This window comes from Tachyglossus aculeatus, chromosome 4 (assembly GCF_015852505.1).
Source record: "Tachyglossus aculeatus isolate mTacAcu1 chromosome 4, mTacAcu1.pri, whole genome shotgun sequence".
Classification (NCBI taxonomy): Eukaryota; Metazoa; Chordata; class Mammalia; order Monotremata; family Tachyglossidae; genus Tachyglossus; species Tachyglossus aculeatus.
The window spans coordinates 89,767,390-89,791,426 of record NC_052069.1 but is presented as its reverse complement, the minus strand read 5'-3'; the positions used below and the strand labels follow the sequence as shown (position 1 = coordinate 89,791,426).

General features: G+C 44.6%; 1 protein-coding gene across 1 annotated transcript in view; it reads right to left on the bottom strand.

Moving 5' to 3' along the window:
• CDH17 (cadherin 17) overlaps window positions 1-24,037 on the bottom strand; it is an 81,276-nt gene that overhangs the window by 4,578 nt on the left and 52,661 nt on the right. Inside the window, exons 12-16 of the mRNA XM_038745641.1 lie at window positions 23,178-23,422; window positions 16,162-16,292; window positions 6,268-6,507; window positions 3,178-3,294; window positions 2,341-2,454 (exon numbers count right to left, since the gene is read on the bottom strand). Of these exons, the coding sequence (XP_038601569.1) occupies window positions 2,341-2,454; window positions 3,178-3,294; window positions 6,268-6,507; window positions 16,162-16,292; window positions 23,178-23,422 (847 nt within the window). The remainder of the gene's footprint in view (window positions 1-2,340; window positions 2,455-3,177; window positions 3,295-6,267; window positions 6,508-16,161; window positions 16,293-23,177; window positions 23,423-24,037) is intronic.

Genomic DNA, 24,037 nt, shown 5'->3' with positions numbered 1-24,037 from the left:
AGGCAGAGGTCATGAGTTCAAATCCCGGCTCCGCCAATTGTCAGCTGTGTGACTTTGGGCGAGTCACTTCACTTCTCTGGGCCTCAGTTACCTCATCTGTGAAATGGGGATTAAGACTGTGAGCCCACCGTGGGACAACCTGATCACCTTGAACCCTTCCCCATCACTTAGAACAGTGCTTTGCACATAGTAAGTGCTAAATAAATGCCATTATCATTATTATTATTATTATTTGGGGGACAGAAGGTTAACCATCAAAATAAACATCACCAACAAGTGGAATGTATCTATAGGACTGATGTCAGAAAACCCAGGTTTTAATCCCAACTCTGCCACTACCCTGGTATGTTTATCAATCAATCAATCAATGGCATTTGAGCCCTTACTATGTGCAGAGCACTGTACTAAGCACTGAGCAAGTACAATCCAAGAGAAATAACAGGCAGGTTCCCTGCCCACAATGAGTTTGCAGTCTAGTGGGGGAGACAGGCATTAATATGAATAAATAACTAAATGATAATATACAATTTGAAGAAGCGCACTTAAGTGCTGTGAGGTTTGGGGTGGAGTGAAGATCAAATGCCCAAAGGTCACAAACCTAGGTGCATAGATGATGGGGTAAAGAGAAGGCTTAAAATCGGGGAAGGCCTCTTGGAGAAGATGTGACCTTAACATTGAAAATGAAGGTGGAGACAGTGGTGGTGTGGCATATATGGAGGGGGAGGGAGTCCTAGGCCAGAGGGAGGATGTAGAAAAGAAGTTGGCTGTGACATAGAGGAGATCGGGGCTGATGCTATCAATCAATCAATCATATTTATTGAGCGCTTCCTGTGTGCAGAGCACTGTACTAAGCGCTTGGGAAGTACAAGTTGGCAACATATAGGGACAGTCCCTACCCAACAGTGGACTCTCAGTCTAAAAGGGGGAGACAGAGAACAAAACCAAACATACTAACAAAATAAAATAGAGGAGCAGAGTGTGCAGGCTGGGCTACAGTAGGAGATTAGGGATGTGAGGTAGGATGGGGAAAACTCATTAAATGCTTTCAAGCCAATGGTAAGGAATTTCTGTTTGAAACTGTTTATGACCCTGGGAAAGTTGCTTAACCACTCTGTTACTCCGTTTCCTCATCTTGTAAAATAGGGACAAGATATCTATTTCACTATGCATGATCTTATCATGGTAGCAACCCCAGCTCTTAGTAGAGGAGCAGTGTGGCCCAGTGGAAAGGGTGCAGGCCTGTAATCAGAGGACCTGTGTTCTAATTCTGGGTCTGCCACTCATCTGCTGTGTGACCTTGGGCAAGTCACTTAACTTCTCTGTGCCTCAGTTACCTCATCTGTAAAATGGGGGTTCAATATGTGTTCTCCCTCCTACTTAGATTGTGAACCCTGTGTGCTATAGGGATTGTGACTCACCTGATGATCTTGTATATTCCCCATTGGTTAGAACAGTGTTTAAAACACAGTAAGTGATTAAATACCACAATTATTACTATTAAGGAAAAGTCTTATTATTATTATCTCTTCCCCCCAAAGTCTTTAGGTGGCTCAATAAATACAACTCATTGATTTAGGAACTAATTAGGTGTAACAGTATTTCCATTTACCTTTTCAAGTGTTCCCAATTGTCCAAGTAGTAGAGAGAGCACAGTCCTGAGAGTCAGAAAACCTGGGTACTAATCCTGGCTCTGTCAACTGCTTTATGTATGACCTTGGGCAAGTAATTTTCTCTGTGCCTCAGTTTCCTCAACTGTAAAATGGGGATTCCATGCTTGTTCCTCCTACTAGACTGTGAGCCCTGTGTAGGATGGGAGCTGTGTATAATCTGATTAACTTGTATCTAACTCAACTCCTCAAACAATGCTTGAACCACAGTAAGTGCTTAAAAAACATAACAATAATAAGAATAATAACCACTCAACCAGTTGCAACAAACCCAGAACAGGCTAATGGAATTCATGCCATAAAATGACACTCCCCATCTAGCAGAAATAGATGGGAGTCACTCATGAACCTGGAACTTTCCCTTGTTGATAATAATAATAATAATAACAACAATTGAACACTTAGATGCTCTACTTAGCCCTTGTCTAGGTCCAAAGTAATCAGGTTGGACATAGTTTCTTTCCCACATAAGGCTCACAACCTAAGGTATTATTCTACTGAGAGATTAGCCTATTATCCTAATCATTCTACTCTTTATCCCTTCCACTGCACTGCAATCCTTTCTTGTACATACCACTTTGGACAGTGGAAGGTGAGCCCAGAATTGAGCACAATGTAGTATTATTTCTTAAACTCAAGACAGTCCTTCCAGATTGCAAGAAATCTCACTCACCAATTACCAGCAAGGTTGCAAGGAGGATGCCAACTGCCATGCCTACAGTGGGCCTCCCAGGCTGTCTTTCAACTGGCATGTAGCACCTTTCATCTACACAGGAGCACATGTTGACTGAAAAGCAAGAAAAATACCCAAAAGATCATTTTAAATAGCCGTAAGACGCGGTACATTAGGTGTGAGGGGTGAAGCTTCCAGTGAACGCACACATCTGCACATACGTGACTAACACAGGACACAGGCTTCTACCTGGAGGTTTCTGGTGCAACAGGACATATGTCAGAGAGGTCAGGCTGAAATTTCCAGGAAATAGCCCAGGAAGTCATTCGTTTGGCTAATACATTGGAAGTGGGGAAGGGGGAGAGGGAGAAGGATGAGAGGAAGAGGAGGAGGAGAAAAAGGAGAAAGAAAATAATGTTGAGAAAAAGAAGAAAGAGGAGAAGGAGGAGAAATAGGAGGAGGAGGAGACAAAGGAGAAGAAATGAGGAGGAGGAGGAGGAGAAATGAGGGGGAAGATAAAAAGGAGGAGAGATTGCTTTTCTCCACTCCTCTAAATACTGCAGTTGTAGAACTGCTATTTTCCCACCATGAACCATTTCCCCCACTCCAGCAGAGAGTGGCATCCTAATGAGTCCTTTTGGAGGGTTTTAGGGTGGCAGGAGGAAACCCTAAAAATGACGAAATCATCTTGCATAAATAGGGTGGTCATGACATTAAGTAACCGGTCATCATCTAGAATGAACATTTATGGACACAGCAGTGAACAGGATCAGCATAAGAAACCGCTTTCCATGATGGGAAGCTCCCCCAGAAGGACGGAGCGGAGATCTACTGCACCTGGGAATGAGGAAGTTCCTTCCAGAGGCGGTTTTCCACCATCGTTGATTTTTACTGAAACCATGTAAGCTTTCTCTTCAAAGTTGGTGTGTTTCGTGGAGAGTTTTGCGTGGGTGCCTGTTAAAACATGCAGGTTGGATGGTAGATGAAAATGAAGACAATAGCAATATCTACAGATCTTTCAGTGTGACTGGAGCTCATTGGAACCACCAATCCAGCTGCCCCGGGTCCATTGCCCTCTGGACCCTAAGATGTCAATCCATCAATCAATCAATCATACTTACTGAGCACTGGGTACTGTACTAAGCACTTGGGCAGTACAAAATTACAGAGCTAGTAGACACATTCCCTGCCCACAGTAAGCTCCCCTAGACCGTAAGCTTACTGTGGGCAGGGAATGTGTTTGACAACTCTGTTGTATCGTACTCTCCCAACAGCTTAGTATAGTGCTCTGCACAGAGTAAGTGCTAAATATGTTGATTGATCCTCAGCTCTCAAAGAAACCCCTCACTGCTGCAAGGTTCCTATTACAGCCATCCCAAGAACATCATGTTCCCCCAATCCCACTCTTGTCTCAGCTCGAGTGCGGGGGGGAGCCAAGAGGCAGGGTTACCCAGGTATCCTCGGAAGCAGGGTAAACTATACCCAAGCAGTCCGATGGGTTTTGATTATTAATAATAATAATTATTATTATGACTAAATGACTTTTGTTAAGCACTTACTATGTGCCAGACACTGTACTATCTCTATATGTTGCCAACTTGTACTTCCCAAGTGCTTAGTACAGTACTCTGCACACAGTAAGCGCTCAATAAAATATGATTGAATGAATGAATGAATGTACTAAGCACTGGGGTGGATACAAGCAAATTGGGTTGGACACAGTCCTTGTCCCACATGGGGCTCAGACTCTCAATTCTCACTTGTAAATGAGGTAACTGAAGCACAAAGAAGTGAAATGACTTGCCCAAGGTCACACAGCAGATAAGTGGTAGAGCCAGGATAAGCATCAGATCCCAAAGGGAATTGTATAGGTCAGAGATCCCAGGATTAAAATCTCCCTCTCTAGACTGTAAAACAATCACTCTCCCCTCATTTCAAAGCCTTATTGAAGGCACATCTCCTTCAAGAGGCCTTCCCTCATTAAGCCCTCCTCTCCTCTTGTCCCACTCCCTTCTGCTTCACTCTGACTTGTTCTATTTATTCATTGCCCCCCAACAGCTCCACAGAACTTATGTACATATCTGTAATTTATTTATTTATGTAAATAACTGTCTCCCTCTAGACTGTAAGCTTATCGTTGGCAAGGAATGTCTTTTCATTGTTACATTGTACTCTCACAAGTGTGCAATAAATGTGATTGAATGAATGAACTCCTTGTGAGCAGGGAATGTATCTGTTATTTTGTTAGGTTGCGCTCTCCCAAGCACTTAATTCAGTGCTCTGCACACATTAAGGGCTCAATAAATATGATTAAGATGGGTTTGATTAAAGTTGCGGGCAATTAGCAATGCAGAGGGAAAAGGAAGGCATGTGAAATGCTCCATCCCTAACTGTGAGGAAGGATGTGTGGAGGGCAATCGCTGTGTTCTAGCGGTGTGGCCTAGTGGATAGAGCACGGCTCTGGGAGTCAGAAAGACCTGGGTTCTTAGCCTGGCTCCATCAGTTGCCTGCCGCGTGACCTTGGGTAAGTCACTTATCTTCTCTGGGCCTCAGTTCCCTCTTCTGTAAAATGGGGATTAAGACTGTGAGCCCTCTGTGGGAGAGGGACTGTGTCCAACCCGATTAGCTGTATCTACCCCAGCATTTATAACAGTGCCTGGCAAACAGTAAGCACTTAAATAGCACAATTATTATCATTATTATTGTTGTTGTTGTTATTATTATTCTAAGCATCTGATTTCCACCTTCGGAGGCCTTCTTGTTCTCAGAAACCTACTCTGTTGCCTACTGTTCCCAGCGCTTAGCACATAGTAAGCGCTTAATAAATGCCATCATTATTATTAGTATTACTGAACCCTTAGCTTTCAACTGCTCTTTAGCCAGTGTTTACCATAGTGAAGACTTCTGTTTTCTAATCGACATATCAAATCCCACGCAAATCATGGTATTTACTGAGCTCTTACTTTGTGCAGGGCACTGTACTAAAAACACCTGGGAGAGTACAACAGAGTTGGTAGACCCATTTCCTGCCCACAACGAGCGTACAGTCTAGACAACTTCTCTATCTGGACCCTTCATCAGGGGAGGGAGTCACCCTGTGAGTCAGAAATAATCTCAAATTGAAGGAAAGAATTGATAGGGAGGCAGAAAAGAAGGGCAGAATTGAGCTCATCCCCATCTCCCTTTGGATGTAAATGTATCTACACCTTTAAATTATCTGGGCAAACGAAACCTTGAAAACAATTTTCTTGGAATTGCCTAGACATATTAGACCAAAAAACTCACTCTTTTTTTCTTTATATGGTACTTGTTAGGAGTTTATGGCCTAGTGGATGGAGCATGAGCTTGGGAGTCAGAAGGACCTGGGTTCTAATCCCAACTCTGGCCCTCGCCTGCTATGTGACCTTGGGCGAGTCACTCAGCCTCTCTGGGCCTCAGTTACCTCGTCTGTAAAAAGGAGATTAAGACTGTGAGCCCTCTGTGGGACATGGACTGTCTCCAACCTGATTAGTTTGTCTCTACCCCAGTGCTTAGAACAGTGTTTGACACATACCATCAAATACCATCATTACTATGTGCCAGGGACTGGGATAGATACGAGCTAATCAGGCTGGACACAGTTGCATGGGGCTCACAGTCTTTATTCCCATCTAACAGGTGAGGAAACTGAAGCACAGAGAAGTTAAGTGACTTCCCCAAGGTCACACAGCAGGCAAGAAGCAGCCTCAGGATTAGAATCCAGATCCTTTTGACTCCCAAACCCGTGCTCTATCCATTAGGTCATGCTGCTTCTCTGCTTGAAGTAGCCGGATAACTGAAGGGATGAGAATTTCCAGGATAACGAGCCTGAGCAGATACAGCCCTCCCCATTTTCCAGATACAATTCCAGCAGGGCCCGTCCAACGCAAACGTGTTTTGACAACTCACCATTGATTTTTGTAACTTCCCAGTCTTTCTGCGATGTGTCATCACCCAAGGAAAAAGTAAACTGCGGTCCACGATACGACTGCTTATCATCATCGGTGGCTTCGAAAATGAGGCTCCCCGGGTTTTGGAGTGGATAGCAGAAGAAAAAGTCCTTATATTCTTTTATTAGTCGGGGAGGATTATCGTTGACATCGGTGAGGGACAGGCTCAGTAACACAGAGGAGCTCAACCCCGATCCACCTAGGGAATTGAACAGCAACCAGAGTCAGAATGAAATCACTTGTGTGCCTTTAGGATTAAAAAGCGACACTTTCCACTCATTGTCAGTCTAGAAAAGCATTTCTTTCCCTGCTCCTTATACTGGCATTTACATCTAATTATCCAAACACCTGAGAACTGATGTCTGAAATGCTCCAGTGAGCTAAACCCAATTTTCTTTGAGTACCTTAATTTCATTCAGAGAAGCAGCATGGCTCAGTGAAAAGAGCACGGGCTTTGGAGTCAGAGGTCATGGGTTCAAATCCCAGCTCTGCCAATTGACAGCTGTGTGACTCTGGGCAAGTCACTTAACTTCTCTGTGCCTCAGTTACCTCATCTGTAAAATGGGGATTAAAACTGTGAGCCCCCCGTGGGACAACCTAATCACCTTGTAACCTCCCCAGAGCTTAGAACAGTGCTTTGCACATAGTAAGCGCTTAATACCATTATTATTATTATTATTCAGTCATTCCTTCATTCAATCATATTTTTGAGCCCTTACTGTGTGCAGAGCACTGTATTAAGCACTTGGGAGAGTTCAATAGAATAATAAATGGACATATTCCCTGCCCACAATGAGTTTACAGTCTAGAGAGGGAGACAGATGTTAATATAAATCAATAAATGACAGATATGTACATAAGTGCTCTGGGGCTGGGAGGGAGGATGAATAAGTTAGGGTGATGCAGAAAGGAGTGGGAGAAGAGGAAAGGGAGGCTTAGGGAAGGCCTCTTGGAGGAGATATGCCTTCAATAAGGTTTTGAATGCAGGGAGAGTAACAGTCTGTTGGATTTGAAGAGGCAGGGAATTCCAGGCCAGAGGGAGGATGTGGGCTAGGGATCCGCGGTGAGGTAGATGAGCTCGAGGTACATTTTCAGTGATCTAAACTAGCCTCAGTCACAGGGAATTTGGAGAACTAGAATTCTGCTGAGAAAGAGCATGCTCTGTTTCCTAGACCTCCCTCTGGATCAGGGTTTTTTTTTAATGGTATTTGTTAAATCCTTACTATGTGCCAAGCACTACACTAAGCACTGGGGTAGATACATGATCATCGGGTTGGATACAGTCCCTGTCGCACATAGGGCTCACAGCCTTAATTCCCATTTTACTGATGAGGTAACAGGCACAGAGAAGTTAGGTGACTCTCCAAGATAATAATAATAATGGCATTTATTAAGCGCTTACTATGTGCAAAGCACTATTCTAAGCAGTGAACAATCAATCATTCGTATTTACTGAGCGCTTACTGTGTGCAGAGCACTGTACTAAGCGCTTGGGAAGTACAAGTTGGCAACATATAGAGACAGTCCCTACCCAACAGTGGGCTCACAGTCTAGAAGGGGGAGACAGAACAAAACCAAACATATTAACAAAATCAAATAAATAGAATAGATATGTACAAGTAAAATAAATAGAGTAGTAAATATGTACAAACATATATACAGAGCTGAGATTACAAGAGGGAGAGTCAAGCAGAGGCCTACCCATTCCATTCCTAGCTTGGCCAGTGGCTAGCAAGTAGCAGGCAATCGGCTACAAGGCAAAACTCACCAGTGCTGGGCAACAGCATGGGAGGGAGTTGAGGGAGGAGACTCAAGTTTACTGGGCAGAAGAAAGCAATGGCCAACCATAAAGAAGCAGCGTGGCTCAGTGGAAAGAGCCGGGGCTTTGGAGTCAAAGGTCATGGGTTCGAATTCCGGCTCCGCCACATGTCTGCTGTGTGACCTTGGGCAAGTCACTTAACCTCTCTGAGCCTCAGTTACCTCATCTGTAAAACGGGGATTAAGACTGTGAGCCCCATGTGGGACAACCTGATCACCTTGTATCCCCCCAGTGCTTAGAACAGTGCTTTGCACAGAGTAAGCACTTAACAAATGCCATCTTCCTCCCTTCAAGGCCCTGCTGAGAGCTCACCTCCTCCAGGAGGCCTTCCCAGACTGAGCCCCTTCCTTCCTCTCCCCCTTGTCCCCCTCTCAATCCCCCCCATCTTACCTCCTTCCCTTCCCCACAGCACCTGTATATATGTTTGTACATATTTATTACTCTTTTTATTTTACTTGTACATATCTATTCTATTTATTTTATTTTGTTAGTATGTTTGGTTTTGTTCTCTGTCTCCCCCTTTTAGACTGTGAGCCCACTGTTGGGTAGGGACTGTCTCTATGTTTTGCCAATTTGTACTTCCCAAGCGCTTAGTACAGTGTTCTGCACATAGTAAGCACTCAATAAATACGATTGATGGTTGATGATGATCATTATTATTATTATTTCCATATTTTTCCCAAGAAAACTCTGTGGATACACAACCAGAACAATTGCTGATGGCGGCGGGGCGTTCGGGGAGAAATGTGTCCTTGGAGTTGCTGTGGGTTGGAGAGCCCCATAAGACAAGACAGTGGCTGCTAGTTCAGCTGGGCAGACTGAAATGATTCCCTTTCCCTCTAATGGGCCCAGGAATTCCCCAGATTTACATCTGTTCCCTCAGGAGCACTGGAACTCTGTGCTGTTCCCTTTACTCCTCTGTCAGCCTGCCCAGAACTGGTGTCCCCAGGCTGGCGGAGACACAAAGCTAAGGACTGGGTAAACCCAGAACAGTAGCTGGTCACGCTATTGTACAACATACTCTTCCAAGGGCTTAGAACAGTGCTCTGCCCGCGGTAAGTGCTCAGTAAATACGATCGAATGAATGAATGAATGGATCATATAGGAGGACAGGACCATATTTGTGTTTCTGAGCTGAGCTCTAGGGTCTATTCATTCATTCAATCATTTATTAAGCATTTACTGTGTGCAAAGCGCTGTACTAAGCGCTTGGGTCTAGCATCTAAGGGTGTGGGGGTCGGGCTCTGATTAAACACCTCCAGAGCCCTAAAACCCAACCTATGTGATTCTGTCCCCTCATTTGGCTTTAATACTGAACCCCTCTAGACTATCAGCTCGTTATGGGCAGGGACGTGCCTGCTGATTCTGTTGTCTTGTACTCTCCCAAGTGCTTAGTATAGTGCTCTGCACATAGTAAGTGCCCCCTAAATACCATTGATTGACTGATTAAACTGGGTGTTTGCCATGCCTCATGCTGATTGCCCCCCTCTAGACTGTGAGCTCGTTGTGGGCAGGGATAGTGTCGGTTTATTGTTGTATTGTATCATCATCAATCATATTTATTGAGCGCTTACTGTGTGCAGAGCACTGTACTAAGTGCTTGGGAAGTACAAGTTGGCAACATATAGAGACAGTCCCTACCCAACAGTGGGCTCACAGTCTAAAAGGGGGAAACAGAGAACAAAACCAAACATACTAACAAAGAGTATTGTACCCTGAGAGAGAGTATTGTACTCTCCCAAGCACTTAGTATAGTGCTCTGCACGCAGTAAGTGCTCAATAAATGTGAATGAAGGAATGAATGAATTGGAGTCTCTGTAGGAAAGTTCTACTTGAAAATTCCCAACATATTCCTTGTCTGGCCCAAAGCAGCGTTGGCCCACTAAGGGATACTGTTAGCACGAGAAGCAGTGTGGCCTAGTGGATAGAGCACTGAGAGTGAAGGACCTGGGTTCTAATCCCAGCTCCGTCACTTGTCTGCTCCATGGCCTTGGGCAAGTCACTTCACTTCTCTGGGCCTCAGTTACCTTATCTATAAAATAGGAATTAGGACTGTGAGTCCTATGTGGGGCAGGGACTGTGCCCACCCTGATTAATTTGTATCTACCTCAGTATAGTGCCTGGCACCTAGTATGTACTTCACAAATACGATAGGGGAAAAAAAGTCGACCCTCAGGGTTCCTATTTGGGGTCTGAAGGACTTTAGTTTCCGGCTGTATCACCCACCCCCTTGGCCGGGTAATCCAGCAGCATGGTCATGGGTTCAAATCCCAGCTCTGCCAATTGTCAGCTGTGTGACTTTGGGCAAGTCACTTCACTTCTCTGGGCCTCAGTTACCTCATCTGGAAAATGTGGATGAAGACTGTGAGCCTCACGTGGGACAATCTGATCACCTTATATCCACCCCAGCGCTTAGAACGGTGCTTTGCACATAGTAAGCGCTTAACAAATGCCATTATCATCATCATTCATTCAATCATATTTATTGAGTGCTTACTGTGTGCAGAGCACTGTACCAAATGCTTGAGCACTGTAATAAGTGCTTGATCATCATCATCATGTAGGCAAGGAATGAACCACAGGGTGTGGGTTGGATACCCTCTCCTTGCTTTTCATGCTACAGTGGAAATAAAAGCTGGTCTACCCTCCAAAATATTTTAATGCAGGTCATATCTGGGGGCTTCAATAGTTCCCACACAGATCAGCACTTGCTTCCCGCTGGCAGCAGCCTGAATAAGAAGCAAGACTTCAACTCACGGACTGTAGGAGAGGAGGAGTCATGGGTCAGTGTTCTCCTTCCCACCCAACCAGCTGCAGATTGGATGCTCCAGCCCCAATGATGATGATAATAATAATAATAATAATGGCATTAAGCGCTTCACACAGCTGATCACACAGCTTATCCAGAAATTGACCACCCGACTCCAAGTATCCCACCAAAATACTGGATCAACTTCCTGTTTTATGCCTTGAGACAGAACCGCTTCATCTCACCATTCCAATTTGAGGTGTGAGCCTGGTTCATTCATTCAATCGTATTTATTGAGTGTTTACTGTGTGCACAGCACTGTACTAAGGGCTTAAAAATAGTATTTGTTAAGTGCTTATTACGTGCCGGACACTGTACTAAGCATAGGGGTAGATACACGATAATCAGGTTGGGCACAGTCCCTGTCCCCCATGAGGCTCACAGTCTTCATCCCCATTTTACAGATGAGGTAACTGAGGCCCAGAGAAGTGAAGTGACTCACCCAAGGTCACCAAGCAGACAAGTGGCAGGGCCGGGATTAGAACCCAAGACCTTCTGACTCCCAGCCCCGGGCTCTAGCCACTATGCCATGCTGTCTCCTATTTGTAGACTTCTTTAAGAAGGCCTAGAAATTTAAGCAGGGGTATTCAGTGTCAGGGCTCCTGGATTCTCCCCTTCCCCCACCGCAATTCACGATGTTTCCAGTAATTCTGATTCTCCATTCATCTGTCTCAATAAAAATAACCTGGGGAATGACACTGTGTCAGCAAACCACATTATGGTCTTGGATAAAAGATAGCCTGGAAGTGCATCACACTTCTTGTACCAGTTTGGTTCCTGTGGGTGAAGACCAGCCTTTCCAGAGCTCTCCAAATTTACACTCCCCATTCAGTTTGCTTTTGCTTCATTTTCTTAATCCGAGAACTTTTCTGTTGAAATGAAACTAAATATTCTGGGTTACATTACAGACACATAAGATAGCCAAGAAGCCTGTTTAGAAATTCAAATGCTGTTGCCTAATGAACCGTTACCAACAATTCATTCCAAGCTAATTTCGGACTTGAACCTAATGCATTTTTTTTGGCTAGAATTTCAGGAATCTGAATCCACTGATTTTTGGTTTTTTTCCACTGTGTACGGTAACAAGCCTTCGCAGTGTGGATTGCCCTCCTTCTTTGGGATGGGATTAGAGGATGGGGCCGGGGGATTATGAAACCTCAGTGTATAGGCTATCCTGGAAACTGATATTCAGGAGAAGATTAAGGTGCTGGTGGGCCTTTCGGGTCAAAGGTCGGCTCCTAACGCCTCTTCTTTGACCCCAGCGTGGTTGACTACCCCTGCCTCCGCACACCAATAGAACCAGGACAGGGGAGGAGAAGGAATGTTAGCTGCCAGGGTGTGTGGTGAGCTTTGGTAGATGCCCTCGACAGCTTATGGGGGTTACACCTTGAGAGGGTGAGCCCGGAGTAGTCTGCCTCAGTCACTTCAGGGAGCAACCCATCACCTTCCTGCCACCTTGGGCTTCTTAGAGGGGGAGCTGGACCAGAGAGAGACCCCACCAAATAATACTGACTCTCTCAAGGATACCCCCGTCATTCCTGGTGCGATAATGAATCTCATACTGGGGGCTTTGGGAAAGCTGTAAACCCACTGTGCAGTCGTTCTATCTCCCCCCAGTCTCACCCAGTCCAAGACAGCATTGCTGGGGCACAATCCTTGTTGAATAACAGTGGACAGTTGCAGCAATCAATCAATCGTATATATTGAGCGCTTACAGTGTGCAGAGCACTGTACTAAGCTCTTGGGAAGTACAAGTTGGCAACATATAGAGACGGTCCCTACCCAACTGTGGGCTCACAGTCTAGAAGGATAGACATAGCAGCAGAGATGTTTTGTTTTGTTGTATACGTTTTGTTTTGTTGTCTGTCTCCCCCTTCTAGACTGTGAACCCACTGTTGGGTAGGGACCATCTCTATATGTTGCCAACTTGTACTTCCCAAGTGCTTAGTACAGTGCTCTGCACACAGTAAACACTCAATAAATACGATTGAATGAATGAAATAGGGCTATCATCTCCAGTTACGACTGAGATTCTGACCTGGCGCACTAATTATTACAGCAGTAGTAAAGCTGGGAGACACACTCAAGGCCAGAATCAGTTTTACCTGCAGCCAGAAATATGGTGAATTGTATTCTGGACAAAAAAAAAAAATGTAAGCTCATTGTGGGCAGGGAACTTCTCCGCTGACTATTGTATTGTACTCTCCCAAGCGCTTAGTACAGTGCTCTGCGCATAGTAAGCGCTCAATAAATACCCCTGATTGATTGATTGCTCAGTTTTCAGTGACCAAGTTAGCAAGAAGAACATGAGCCTGGGAACCAGAAGGATCTGTGTTCTAATCCAGCCTCTGCCACCAGTCTGCCGTATGGTTTTGGACAAGTCACTTCACTTCTCTTTATCTCAGTTCCCTCCTCTATAAAATGGGGATTAAGACTGCGAACCTCATGTGGGACAGGGATTGTGTCCAATCTAATTACTTTGTATCTACCCCAATGTTTAGAATGGTGCCTGGCGTATTTATTACTCTATTTTGTTATTTATTTTACTTGTACATATTTATTCTATTTTATTTTGTTAATATGTTTTGTTTTGTTGTCAGTCTTCCCCCTTCTAGACTGTGGGCCCGCTGTTGGGTAGGGACTGTCTCTATATGTTGCCAACTTGTACTTCCCAAGCGCTTAGTACAGTGCTCTGCACACAGTAAGCGCTCAATAAATACGATTGAATGAATGAATGAATGAATAAGTACTTAAATACAATATTAAAAAAAGACTTGCATTGTCTGAGGATTAAAGGGGAATGTTCAGTATATTTTGTGGGGGGGATGGGGTGACATATTTGGAAAGCACTTACTATGTGCCAAGCACTTTACTAAGTATTGGGGTAGATACAACTTAATCAAGTTGGACACAGTCCATGTCCCACATGGGCCTCACAGCATTAATCCCCGTTTTACAGATGCGGTAACAGACCAGAGAAGTTAAGTGACTTGCCCTAGGTCACACAGTGATTAGAACTCAGGTCTTTCTAGCTCCCAGGTCTGTGCTCTATCCACTTAACCATGCTGGTTCTACTCAGGCAGTGTGTCTACTCTTTGTGAGGGTGACTCATATTGGAAAGAAGTCTTCTAACCCAAAACAATGCAGCTCAAGTAAGAAGCACTTAATAAATGCCATTTTTTTAAAAAAACCCTGAGAACCAGGCTTATCCCAGTGATAACACTCTTGAGCATTCTAATTTCACTCCCAAGCATCATCCCGTGGTATCTGTTAAGCTCTTACTATGAGTCAAGGACTGTTCTAAGCGCTGGGGTAAGTACACGTTAACCACTGAAGGTCAGAATCCATTGAAATAACATGTGAACAGTAGAGTAACTCATATAATAATAGTATTTGTTAAGCACTTACTATGTGACAGGCACTGTACTAAGCGCTGGGATGGATACAAGTATATTGGGTTGGACCCAAACCCTGTCCCATGTGGGGCTCACAGTTTCAATCCCCATTTTACAGATGAAGTAACTAAGGCATAGAGAAGTAAAGTGACTTGCCCAAGGTCACACAGCAGACAAGTGGCGGAGCCAGGATTAGAACCCAGGTCCTTCTCACTCCCAGGCCCATAGTCTATCCACCATGCCATGCTGCTTTTCAACAGATGTATCTGCATTCCCATATGTCCATCAGGGTTTCCATCACTCGGAGAACATACTCCAAGAACAAGAGCGGAGAAGCAGTGGGGCTTAGTGGAAAAAGCCCGGGCTTGGGAGTCAGAGGTCATGGGTTCTAATCCTGCCTCTGCCATTTATCAACTGCGTGACTTTGGGGAAGTCACTTAACTTCTTTGTGCCTCAGTTACCTCATCTGTAAAATGGGGATTAAGACTGTGAGCCCCACGTGGGACAACCTAAATTACCTTGTATCTACCCCAGTGCTTAGAATAGTGCTTGGCACATAGTAAGCGCTTAACAAATACAAATCCCATCATCATTACATTCCTTCAGGTGAAAGAGTACACTGCATCAGAAATTCCCCCACCCCCCACTTCATTCCGATAACTAGGCTTAAGATGCTCGGGATTCCCACTTTCCTTTAAAGTATTTACAATTCTCGAAAACAAATGTTAATATAAAAGGACTGAGTTGCTGAGTTGCAAGTTTGGAGAGGACCAGATCTTATTTTTTTTTATCTAAATTCACATTAAAATAGAGGATTTTTGTCAGATTACATCAACTTGTCTTCCCCATTAGATAGTAGACCTCTTGAGGGTAGGGACTGCATTTTTTATTTCTGAATGTTCCCCAGATGCTTTGTCCAAACACAACAGGTACACACACTGTCGATATTGTTTTTAGTGCAGATCTACAGTAGCTTTGCCTGAACCCAAAAGGGGTGTCTAAGACACCAACCACACAGAGGGGAAATAGGAGTAGAGGCATTACAGTCAGGGCCGTAATAGACCACCCTTCTGTCAGGAGTTGTGGGCCTGTGAGAAATGGTGAGAGAAAAGGAAACGGGGCTGAGAGAGACAGTACTAGAGTAAAAGTGGAGTCAAGACAGGCCTTCTGTCTTGAAACTCTCAGGATGGGAGTAAGGGAAATGGGTTGAAGAGTTCATTGGACTCCAGACAACGGTTTAGCCAATTTTGGGGGGAACTTCTTCCCCCCAAAAGGTCATGAAATAGTCCCTTTGAAAAGCATTTTGAACTGTTTTCTAGCGTAGGTCATGAAGTTTTACAGTTCGAGGGTGAGAGCTAACAGTCCTTTCAAGCTTGTGTTTGGAGAAGCGGCGTGGCTCAGTGGAAAGAGCCCGGGCTTGGGAGTCAGAGGTCATGGGTTCTAATCCCGGCTCCACCACTTGTCAGCTGTTGTGACTTTGGGCAAGTCGCTTAACTTCTCTGGGCCTCAGTTCCCTCATCTGTAAAATGGGGATTAAGATTGTGAACCCCAGGTGGACAACCTTGATTACCTTTATTTCCCCCCCAAGTGCTTAGAACAGTGCTTGGCACATAGTAAGCGCTTAGCAAATACCAACATTATTATTATTATTATTACTTCAGGAGCCTAATCAGTCTCTGACTGAGACAACTATGGGAGTCAGGGGAGAATTCTTCCCTCCAACAAGCCTGTCTCTCCACCCGGGACAAATGGGCACATCATCAAGACGAAGAACTGAGCCCTGCCTAGTTATACGAACTCTGTCCCGGCTGCTGTTGCCTTTGCGCTTACCTTGTTCAGTGGCTACCACTTGTAGTTTATAATTTTGCTCTGCTTCTCTGTCCAGCTGGGCGGCAGTGAAGATCTCACCAGTGTATGGGTCAATTTTCAACCAGTTCCTCACGTCCCCTTTCAGGGAGTAACTTCCAGGGGCAAATGAAATGAAAGAAGGTTTGTGTTACACAAAGACATGAAAATATATAAGAAACCAGCTTTATTTTCCTGCATCACAGGGTCGTTATCCATTAATCGATCGATCCGTCGTATTTATTGAGTGCTTACTGGGTGCAGAGATCTGTATTAAGTGCTTGGGAAAGTATAAAATAAGAGGGTTGGTAGATACATTCCCTACCTACAACGAGCTTACGTTCTACATGGATGGAGAGAGAAAAAGAGAGCACATATGCCCAGGTTGGGGATTATAAACCCCTTTAAGAGTCAGGTAGCTGATCAAATATAATTCCCACCTGAGTAATAATAATAATAATAATAATAACATTGGCATTTGTTAAGCACTTACTATGTGCCAAGCGCTTTTCTAAACATTGGGGAGGTTACAAGGTAATCAGGTTGTTCCACGGGGGGCTCACACAATTTTAATCCCCGTTTTACAGATGAGGTAACTGAGGCCCAGAGAAGTTAAGTGACTTGCCCAAAGTCACACAGCTGACAGTTGGCGGATCGGGGATTTGAACCCATGACCTCTGACTCCAAAACCACTTTCTACTGAGCCATGCTGCTTCACTAATCTTTCCCAGATTAGAATCTCTTTCCCAGGGTTTAACACAGAGCTCTGCCCAAAGTTTACCACTTAATAAATATTATTATTACTCAATAAGAATAATCACAATTTTGATATTTGTTTAGCACGTACTATTATGGATGAATGGAAGTTATGTATGGAAATCCAACTTTTAAAGCAGTGTGGCCTAATGGATAGTGCACGAGCCTGCAAATCAGAAGCACCTGGGTTCTAATCCCGGCTCCACCGCTTGTTTGCTCAGTGTCCCAGGACAAGTCACCTAACTTCTCTGTGCCTCGGTTTTCTCATCTGTAGAGTGGGCATTGGGACCGTGGCTTGGAGAAGCAGCATGGCTCAGTGGTAAGAGCACGGGCTGTGGAGCCAGAGGTCATGGGTTTGAATCCCGGCTCTGCCAGTTCTGCTGTGAGACCTTGGGCAAGTCACTTAACTTCTCTGAGCCTCAGTTACCTCATCTGTAAAATGGGGATTGACTGTGAGCCCCACGTTGGACAACCTGATCGCCTTGTATCCCCCAGCGCTTAGAACAGTGCTTTGCACATAGTAAGCGCTTAACAAATGCCATTATTATTATTATTATATTATGGGGACTCTGTCCAACCCGATTTACTTGTATCCATCCCAGTGCTTGGTACAGTGTTTGGCACATAGAAAGCTCTTAACAAATGCCACTGTTATTATTCACAAGAAACAGTGTGGCTTAGTGGAAAGAGCACAGGCTTGGGAGTCAGAGGTCATGGGTTCTAATCCTGGCTCTGCCGCTTGTCAGCTATGTGACTTTGGGCAAGTCACTTAACTTCTCTGTGCCTCAGTTACCTCATCTTTAAAATGGGGATGAAGACTGTGAGCCCCATGTGGGACAACCTGATTACCTTGTATCTACCCCAACGCTTAGAACAGTGCTTGGCACATAGCACGACTGAGACTGTGAGCCCCACGTGGGACAGGGACTGTGTTCAAACTGATTTGCTTGTATCTACCCCAGCGCTTAGTACAGCACCTGGCACAAAGTAAGCACTCAACAAAAACCACAATTATTATTATTGCTATGTGCCAGGGGATACAAGATAATCATGTTGAACCCAGTCCCTCCCACATAGGGCTCCCAGTTTTAATCCCCATTTTACAAGTGGTAACTGAGGCACAAAGAAATGACTTGTCCAAGGTCATACAGCAGTAAGTGGCAGAGCTGGGATTAGAACCCAGGTTCAACTTCCAGGCCCGTACTTTATCCACTAGGCCAGGCTGGGAACACGCATCTAGAGAATAGTGCACGGAATCAATCAGTCAATTGTATTTATTAGTGCTTATTGGGTGCACTGCTTCCTTCCCACTTTTTGATTTTAGCATTCCAATGTCTTTTCCTCCGTAGTTTATATATGACGATTTGGGCCTGCTTGCCTTCCTCCCAGATTATAAAATCCTCAGGTTTTGGTACCACGTATTTCACTCCTTTTGTTTGTTCTCAAGTGCTTAATCCAGGGCTCTGTACACTGGTGTGCAATAAATGCTGTTGCTCAAAATAACGATAGTGGCACCAGAAGAAATTTTCTATCAGTGATTCTATCACTTCTCCTTTAACATGGGGACTCTATTGTTGAAGAACCTCACATTAAGGAGGTTCATCAGATAATAATAATAGTAATAATAATGATGGCATTTGTTAAGTGCTTACTATATGTCGAGCACTGTTTGAAGTGCTGGGGTAGATACAAGGTGATCAGGTTGTCCCACGTGGGGCTCACAGTCTTAATCCTCATTTTCCAGTTGAGGTAACTGAGGCACAGGGAAGTCAAGTGACTTGCCCAAAGTAATAGTCTGCCTCTATGAGAAGCAGAGTGGCTTAATAGATAGAGCACAGGCCTAGGAGTCAGAAGGACCTGGGTTCTAATCCAGGCTCTGCCACTTGTGTGTTCTGTGACCTGGGGCATGTCACTTCACTTCTCTGTGCCTCAGTTACCTCATCTGAAAAGTGGGGATTGAGACTGGGAGCCCAATGTGGGACAGGGATAGTATCCAACCTGATGATCTTGTATCTATCCCAGCGCTTAGAACAGTGCCAAGCGTATAGTAAGCTTTTAACAAATACCATAAAAAAGGGGAACGTTTGTGTGATACTAGGTACCTGAACACAGTGACTTCCCCCAACATTGCAATTGCATTCTAACCCAGCAGATGTGCTTTATCAGAAAAACATCCCCAAATTCCCCAACAGAGCTCTGGCCAAACATGTAGTGAAAACATACATTATAGGAGAGCTGAGTGGATCACGAGCTGCTTTTTCTCTCTGTGTCTCTCTTGATCCCCTCTTCTTAACTCCACACAATTCCTTCAACTCATTCACCATAATTCCACCGCTAACTGGCCGTCTATAGCAATGGCTGGTACACAGCCTTCGAGAGGTTTAAAGCAATGCTGTGGATGTGTGAAGAATTCCCTCTGTCTCTGGTAGAGCAGGTGACTCCATCTCTCTTCTCTCTTCTGTTTCATCTCTCTCTCTCTCCCCTTTGTCTCTCTCCATCTCTCTGCTCACTATCTTTCATCTCTCTCTGTCTCTCTCCATCTCTCTTCTCTGTTTCATCTCTCTCTCCCATTTGCCTCTCTTCATCTCTCTGCTTGCCATCTCCCATCTCTTCTCTCATCTTTCACCTCTCTCTCTCACCTCTTCATCTCTTCCCCCTCCATCTTTCCTCTCTCTGTCTCTCTTCTGTTTCATCTCTCTTCCCTCTTCGTCTCTCTCCACCTCTCTGTTCTCTTTCTCTCATCTCCTCTCGTCTTTCACCTCTCTCACCTCTTTATAATAATAATAATAATAATAATAATAATGGTATTTGTTAAGCGCTTACTATATGCAAAGCACTGTTCTAAGCGCTGGGGAGGTTACAAGGTGATCAGGTTGTCCCACGCGGGGCTCACAGTTTTAATCCCCATTTTACAGATGAGGTAACAGGCACAGAGAAGTTAGGTGACTTGACCAAAGTCACACAGCTGATGGAGCTGGGATTTGAACCCATGACCTCTGACTCCAAAGCCCATGCTCTTTCCACTGAGCCACGCTAGTAGACACGATCCCTACCCTCAAGGAGTTAACAATCTAACTTTACTTCTAGTGGCTGACAGTGCTAACTTCCACAGGACATTTTCACTTTACAAATACCGCACATTATTCAAGCTTTAGGATTCTGTGGTGAAGCATAGAATCAGATCAACTAATTTTACCAATCCTCAGAAACCAAATCTACAGAAAGTACATGCTTAGTAACAGCATGGCCTACACTGCCACTTATTTCATGCCCCTGAGCTTAGAAATGATTTAAACCACTTACGCCATCAAAATGACACTGAAATCAAGCCAGTTCCATGGATCTCGAAGGAAAGTAAATTCTTCTAAGCAGAAGCCCCTTGCCAGAATTTTTATAAGTGATTCAAAGGTATAAATTCTAGTGAACGTGTACCTGCAGAGAATCCCAGACTGATCCCCCTCCTTCCTCTCCCCCTCCTCCCCCTCCCCATCCCCCTGCCTTACCTCCTTCCCCTCCCCACCGCACCTGTATATATGTATATATGTTTGTACGTATTTATTATTCTATATTTATTTTACTTGTACATATTTATTCTATTTATTTTATTTTGTTAATATGTTTTGTTTTGTTGTCTGTCTCCCCCTTCTAGACTGTGAGCCCGCTGTTGGGTAGGGACCGTCTCTATATGTTGCCAACTTGTCCTTCCCAAGCACTTAGTACAGTGCTCTGCACACAGTAAGCGCTCAATAAATACGATTGAATGAATGAATGAATTCGCAAAATACATATCTCTGCACAGCTTAAATTTCTTTACAGACTTTTCCTCTTGGATTCCCTCATCATTCCCAACACCCCCAGCAGGCAGGCGGAGGCGGCAGATATCCCTGTTGGAATTTTTGCAAGAGGAGAAGCAGGTATGAAACCTGCAATGAGTTGCTCCATGATGATGCATATGTGAAATCAATCAATCGTATTTATTGAGCGCTTACTGTGTGCAGAGCACTGTACTAAGAGCTTGGGAAGTACGAGTTGGCAATATATAGAGACACTGTGAGCTCATTGCGGGCAGGGAACGTGTCAGTTTATTGTTGTATCATTTTCTCCTAAACACTTAGCACAGTGCTGTGCACATAGGAAGCGCTCAATAAATACGATCGACTGAAAGAAACTACGGGCCTCACAGAAACTCCTGTGAGTACTGGTGTACCCCGCCTCCCCCCAACCTTCCCATGGAGCTCTGTACTGACCAGTGGGGCTAAAACAAGCCAGGGTTCAGACCAACTCCTGGACTCCGCTCAGGTCAAGTCTGGCCTGGCTAGTGAAGAGAAGCAACAAAGTGTAGTGGATGATGATGATGATGGCATTTATTAAGCGCTTACTATGTGCAAAGCACTGTTCTAAGCGCTGGGTGGACAGAGCACAGACCTGGGAATCAGAAGGTCCTGAGTTCTAATCCCAGCTCTACCGCTTGTCTGCTGTGTGACCTTGGGCAAGTCACTTCACTTCTCTGTGCCTCAGTTCCCTCATCTGTAAAATGGGGGGTTGAGACTGGGAGCCCCATGTGGGACAGGGAGTGTGTCCAACCCAATTTTCTTCTATCCACCCTAGCGCTTAGTAGAGTACCTGCCACATGGTAAGTGCTTAACAAGTACAACAATTATTATTAGTGGGGGTATTTATTAGGCGCTTACAATCTGTCAAGCAATGTGCCAAATGCCAGGGTAGAGATGAGATAATTGGTTTGGACACAGTCCCTGTCCCATATGGGGCTCACAGATTGAGAAGGAGAGACAAAAGAAAGAGAAGCAGCGTGGATCGGTGGAAAGAGCCCGGGCTTGGGAGTCAGAGGTCATGGGTTCTAATCCCGGCTCCGCCACTTGTCAGCTGTGTGACTTTGGGCAAGTCACTTCACTTCTCTGGGCCTCAGTTCCCTCATCTGTAAAATGAGGATCAGGATTGTGAGCCCCACGTGGGACAACCTTGATTACCTTGCATCCCCCCCCGCCCCCAGTGCTTAGAACAGTGCTAGGCACATAGTAATCGCTTAACAAATACCAACATTATTATTATTATTATGAGTTCCCCATTTTACAGATGGGAAAATGGTGACACAGAGAAGTTTAAGTAACTCGCCCAAGGTCACACAGCAGGCCGGTGGTTCGAGCTGAGGTTCCAACCTTGGTCCTGTAGGTCCCGGATTGATTAGTCCCACTAGACCCAGGCATCCAGCCTGTACCGGGGGCAAGATCTTAAAATCCAGGAAATGTTGTTTGTTGCTTTTAGGTGGATTTAGTTTAGCTCCTTGTGTGCATGTCTCTTCAGACCCTGTTAACATCGGTGGATGTTAAATCCACAAAAGAGCCCAGGGTAGAACAAATGCTGTGTGGCTCTCAATCAATCAATCAATGGTATTTGTTGAGCGCTTACTATGTGCGGAGCACTGTACTAAGCAGTTGGGAGAGTTGGTAGACACATTCCTTGCCCACAAGAACTTTATCCTTGTCTCTAGACTGTAAGCTCATTGTGGGCTGGGAATGTGTCCGTTCATTGTTATACTGTACTCTCCTAAGTGCTTAGCACCATGCTTTACAAACAGAAAGTGCTCAATAAATATCATCAATCGTATTTATTGAGCGCTTACTGTGTGCAGAGCACTGTACTAAGCGCTTGGGAAGTCCAAGTTGGCAACATATAGAGACAGTCCCTACCCAACAGTGGGCTCACAGTCTAAAAGGGGGAGAGAACAAAACCAAACATACTAACAAAATAAAATAAATAGAATAGATATGTACAAGTAAAATAAATAAATAAATAAATAGAGCAATAAATACGTACAAACATATATACATATATACAGGTTCTGTGGGGAAGGGAAGGAGGTAAGATGGGGGGATGGAGGGGGGACGAGGGGGAGAGGAAGGAAGGGGCTCAATCTGGGAAGGCCTCCTGGAGTAGGTGAGCTCTCAGTAGGGGCTTGAAGGGAAATATGACTGAATGAACGAATAAATGAAGGAATGAAAGGAGGTTCCTCAAAGCTCCATCCACTACCAGACTGCAGTGTGTCAGCCAATCGTATTTATTGGGCACTCACTGTGTGCAAAGCACTGTACTAAGTGCTTGGCAGAGCACACTACAACACTAAACAGACAAATTCCCTGCCCACAAATTCCCTCTCATAGCTTTCCATTGGTTAAAGCGAACACTACCGACTGAAAAAGGTTCGAAGTCCTTTTGATTTCTCTTACCGTATATGCTGGCCTTCGGGATCCTTGGCTGTCACCGTGGTCACGTTGGTTTCCTGAGGAACCCCCTCTGATATCTGGACTTGGTAGATGGGTTGGGAAAACACCGGTGCCTCATTCACATCCCTCACAAAGAGCTTGAAAGTGGCGGAGGAGCTTGAGTTGTAATCTACTCCAAGCACCAGAGGCTCAGGGTTCTCGGCCCTGAACACCAGGTTGTATGACGGCAGCGTTTCAAAATCGAGTGGCTGTGAAAACGAAGACAGGAAAAAAATGAATTTTCTGTCGCCCCTCAAAGAGTGGGTAACTGGCACTCGACGCCCCTTCTAGAGTGGTCTAGTGGAGAGAGACTATATATAGTGTCCTGTATATATGTTTGTACATATTTATTACTCTATTTATTTTATTTGTATATATCTATTCTATTTATTTTATTTTGTTAGTATGTTTGGTTTTGTTCTCTGTCTCCCCCTTTAGACTGCGAGCCCACTGTTGGGTAGGGACCGTCTCTATATGTCGCCAATTTGTACTTCCCAAGCGCTTAGTAAAGGGCTCTGCACATAGTAAGCGCTCAATAAATACGATTGATGATGATGATGATGAGAGCATATGGGCATGGGAGTCAGAAGGACCTGGATTCTAATTGTGCATATGGCTTTAATTCTCTTTGTTCTGACGATTTTGACATCTGTCTACACATTTTGTTTTGTTCTCTGTCTCCCCCTCCTAGACTTTGAGCCCGTTGTTGTGTAGGGACTGTCTCTAGATGTTGCCAACTTGTACTTCCCCACGGTGTAGTACAGTGCTCTGCACACAGTAAGCGCTCAATAAATGCAATTGAATGAATGAATGAATGAAATTAC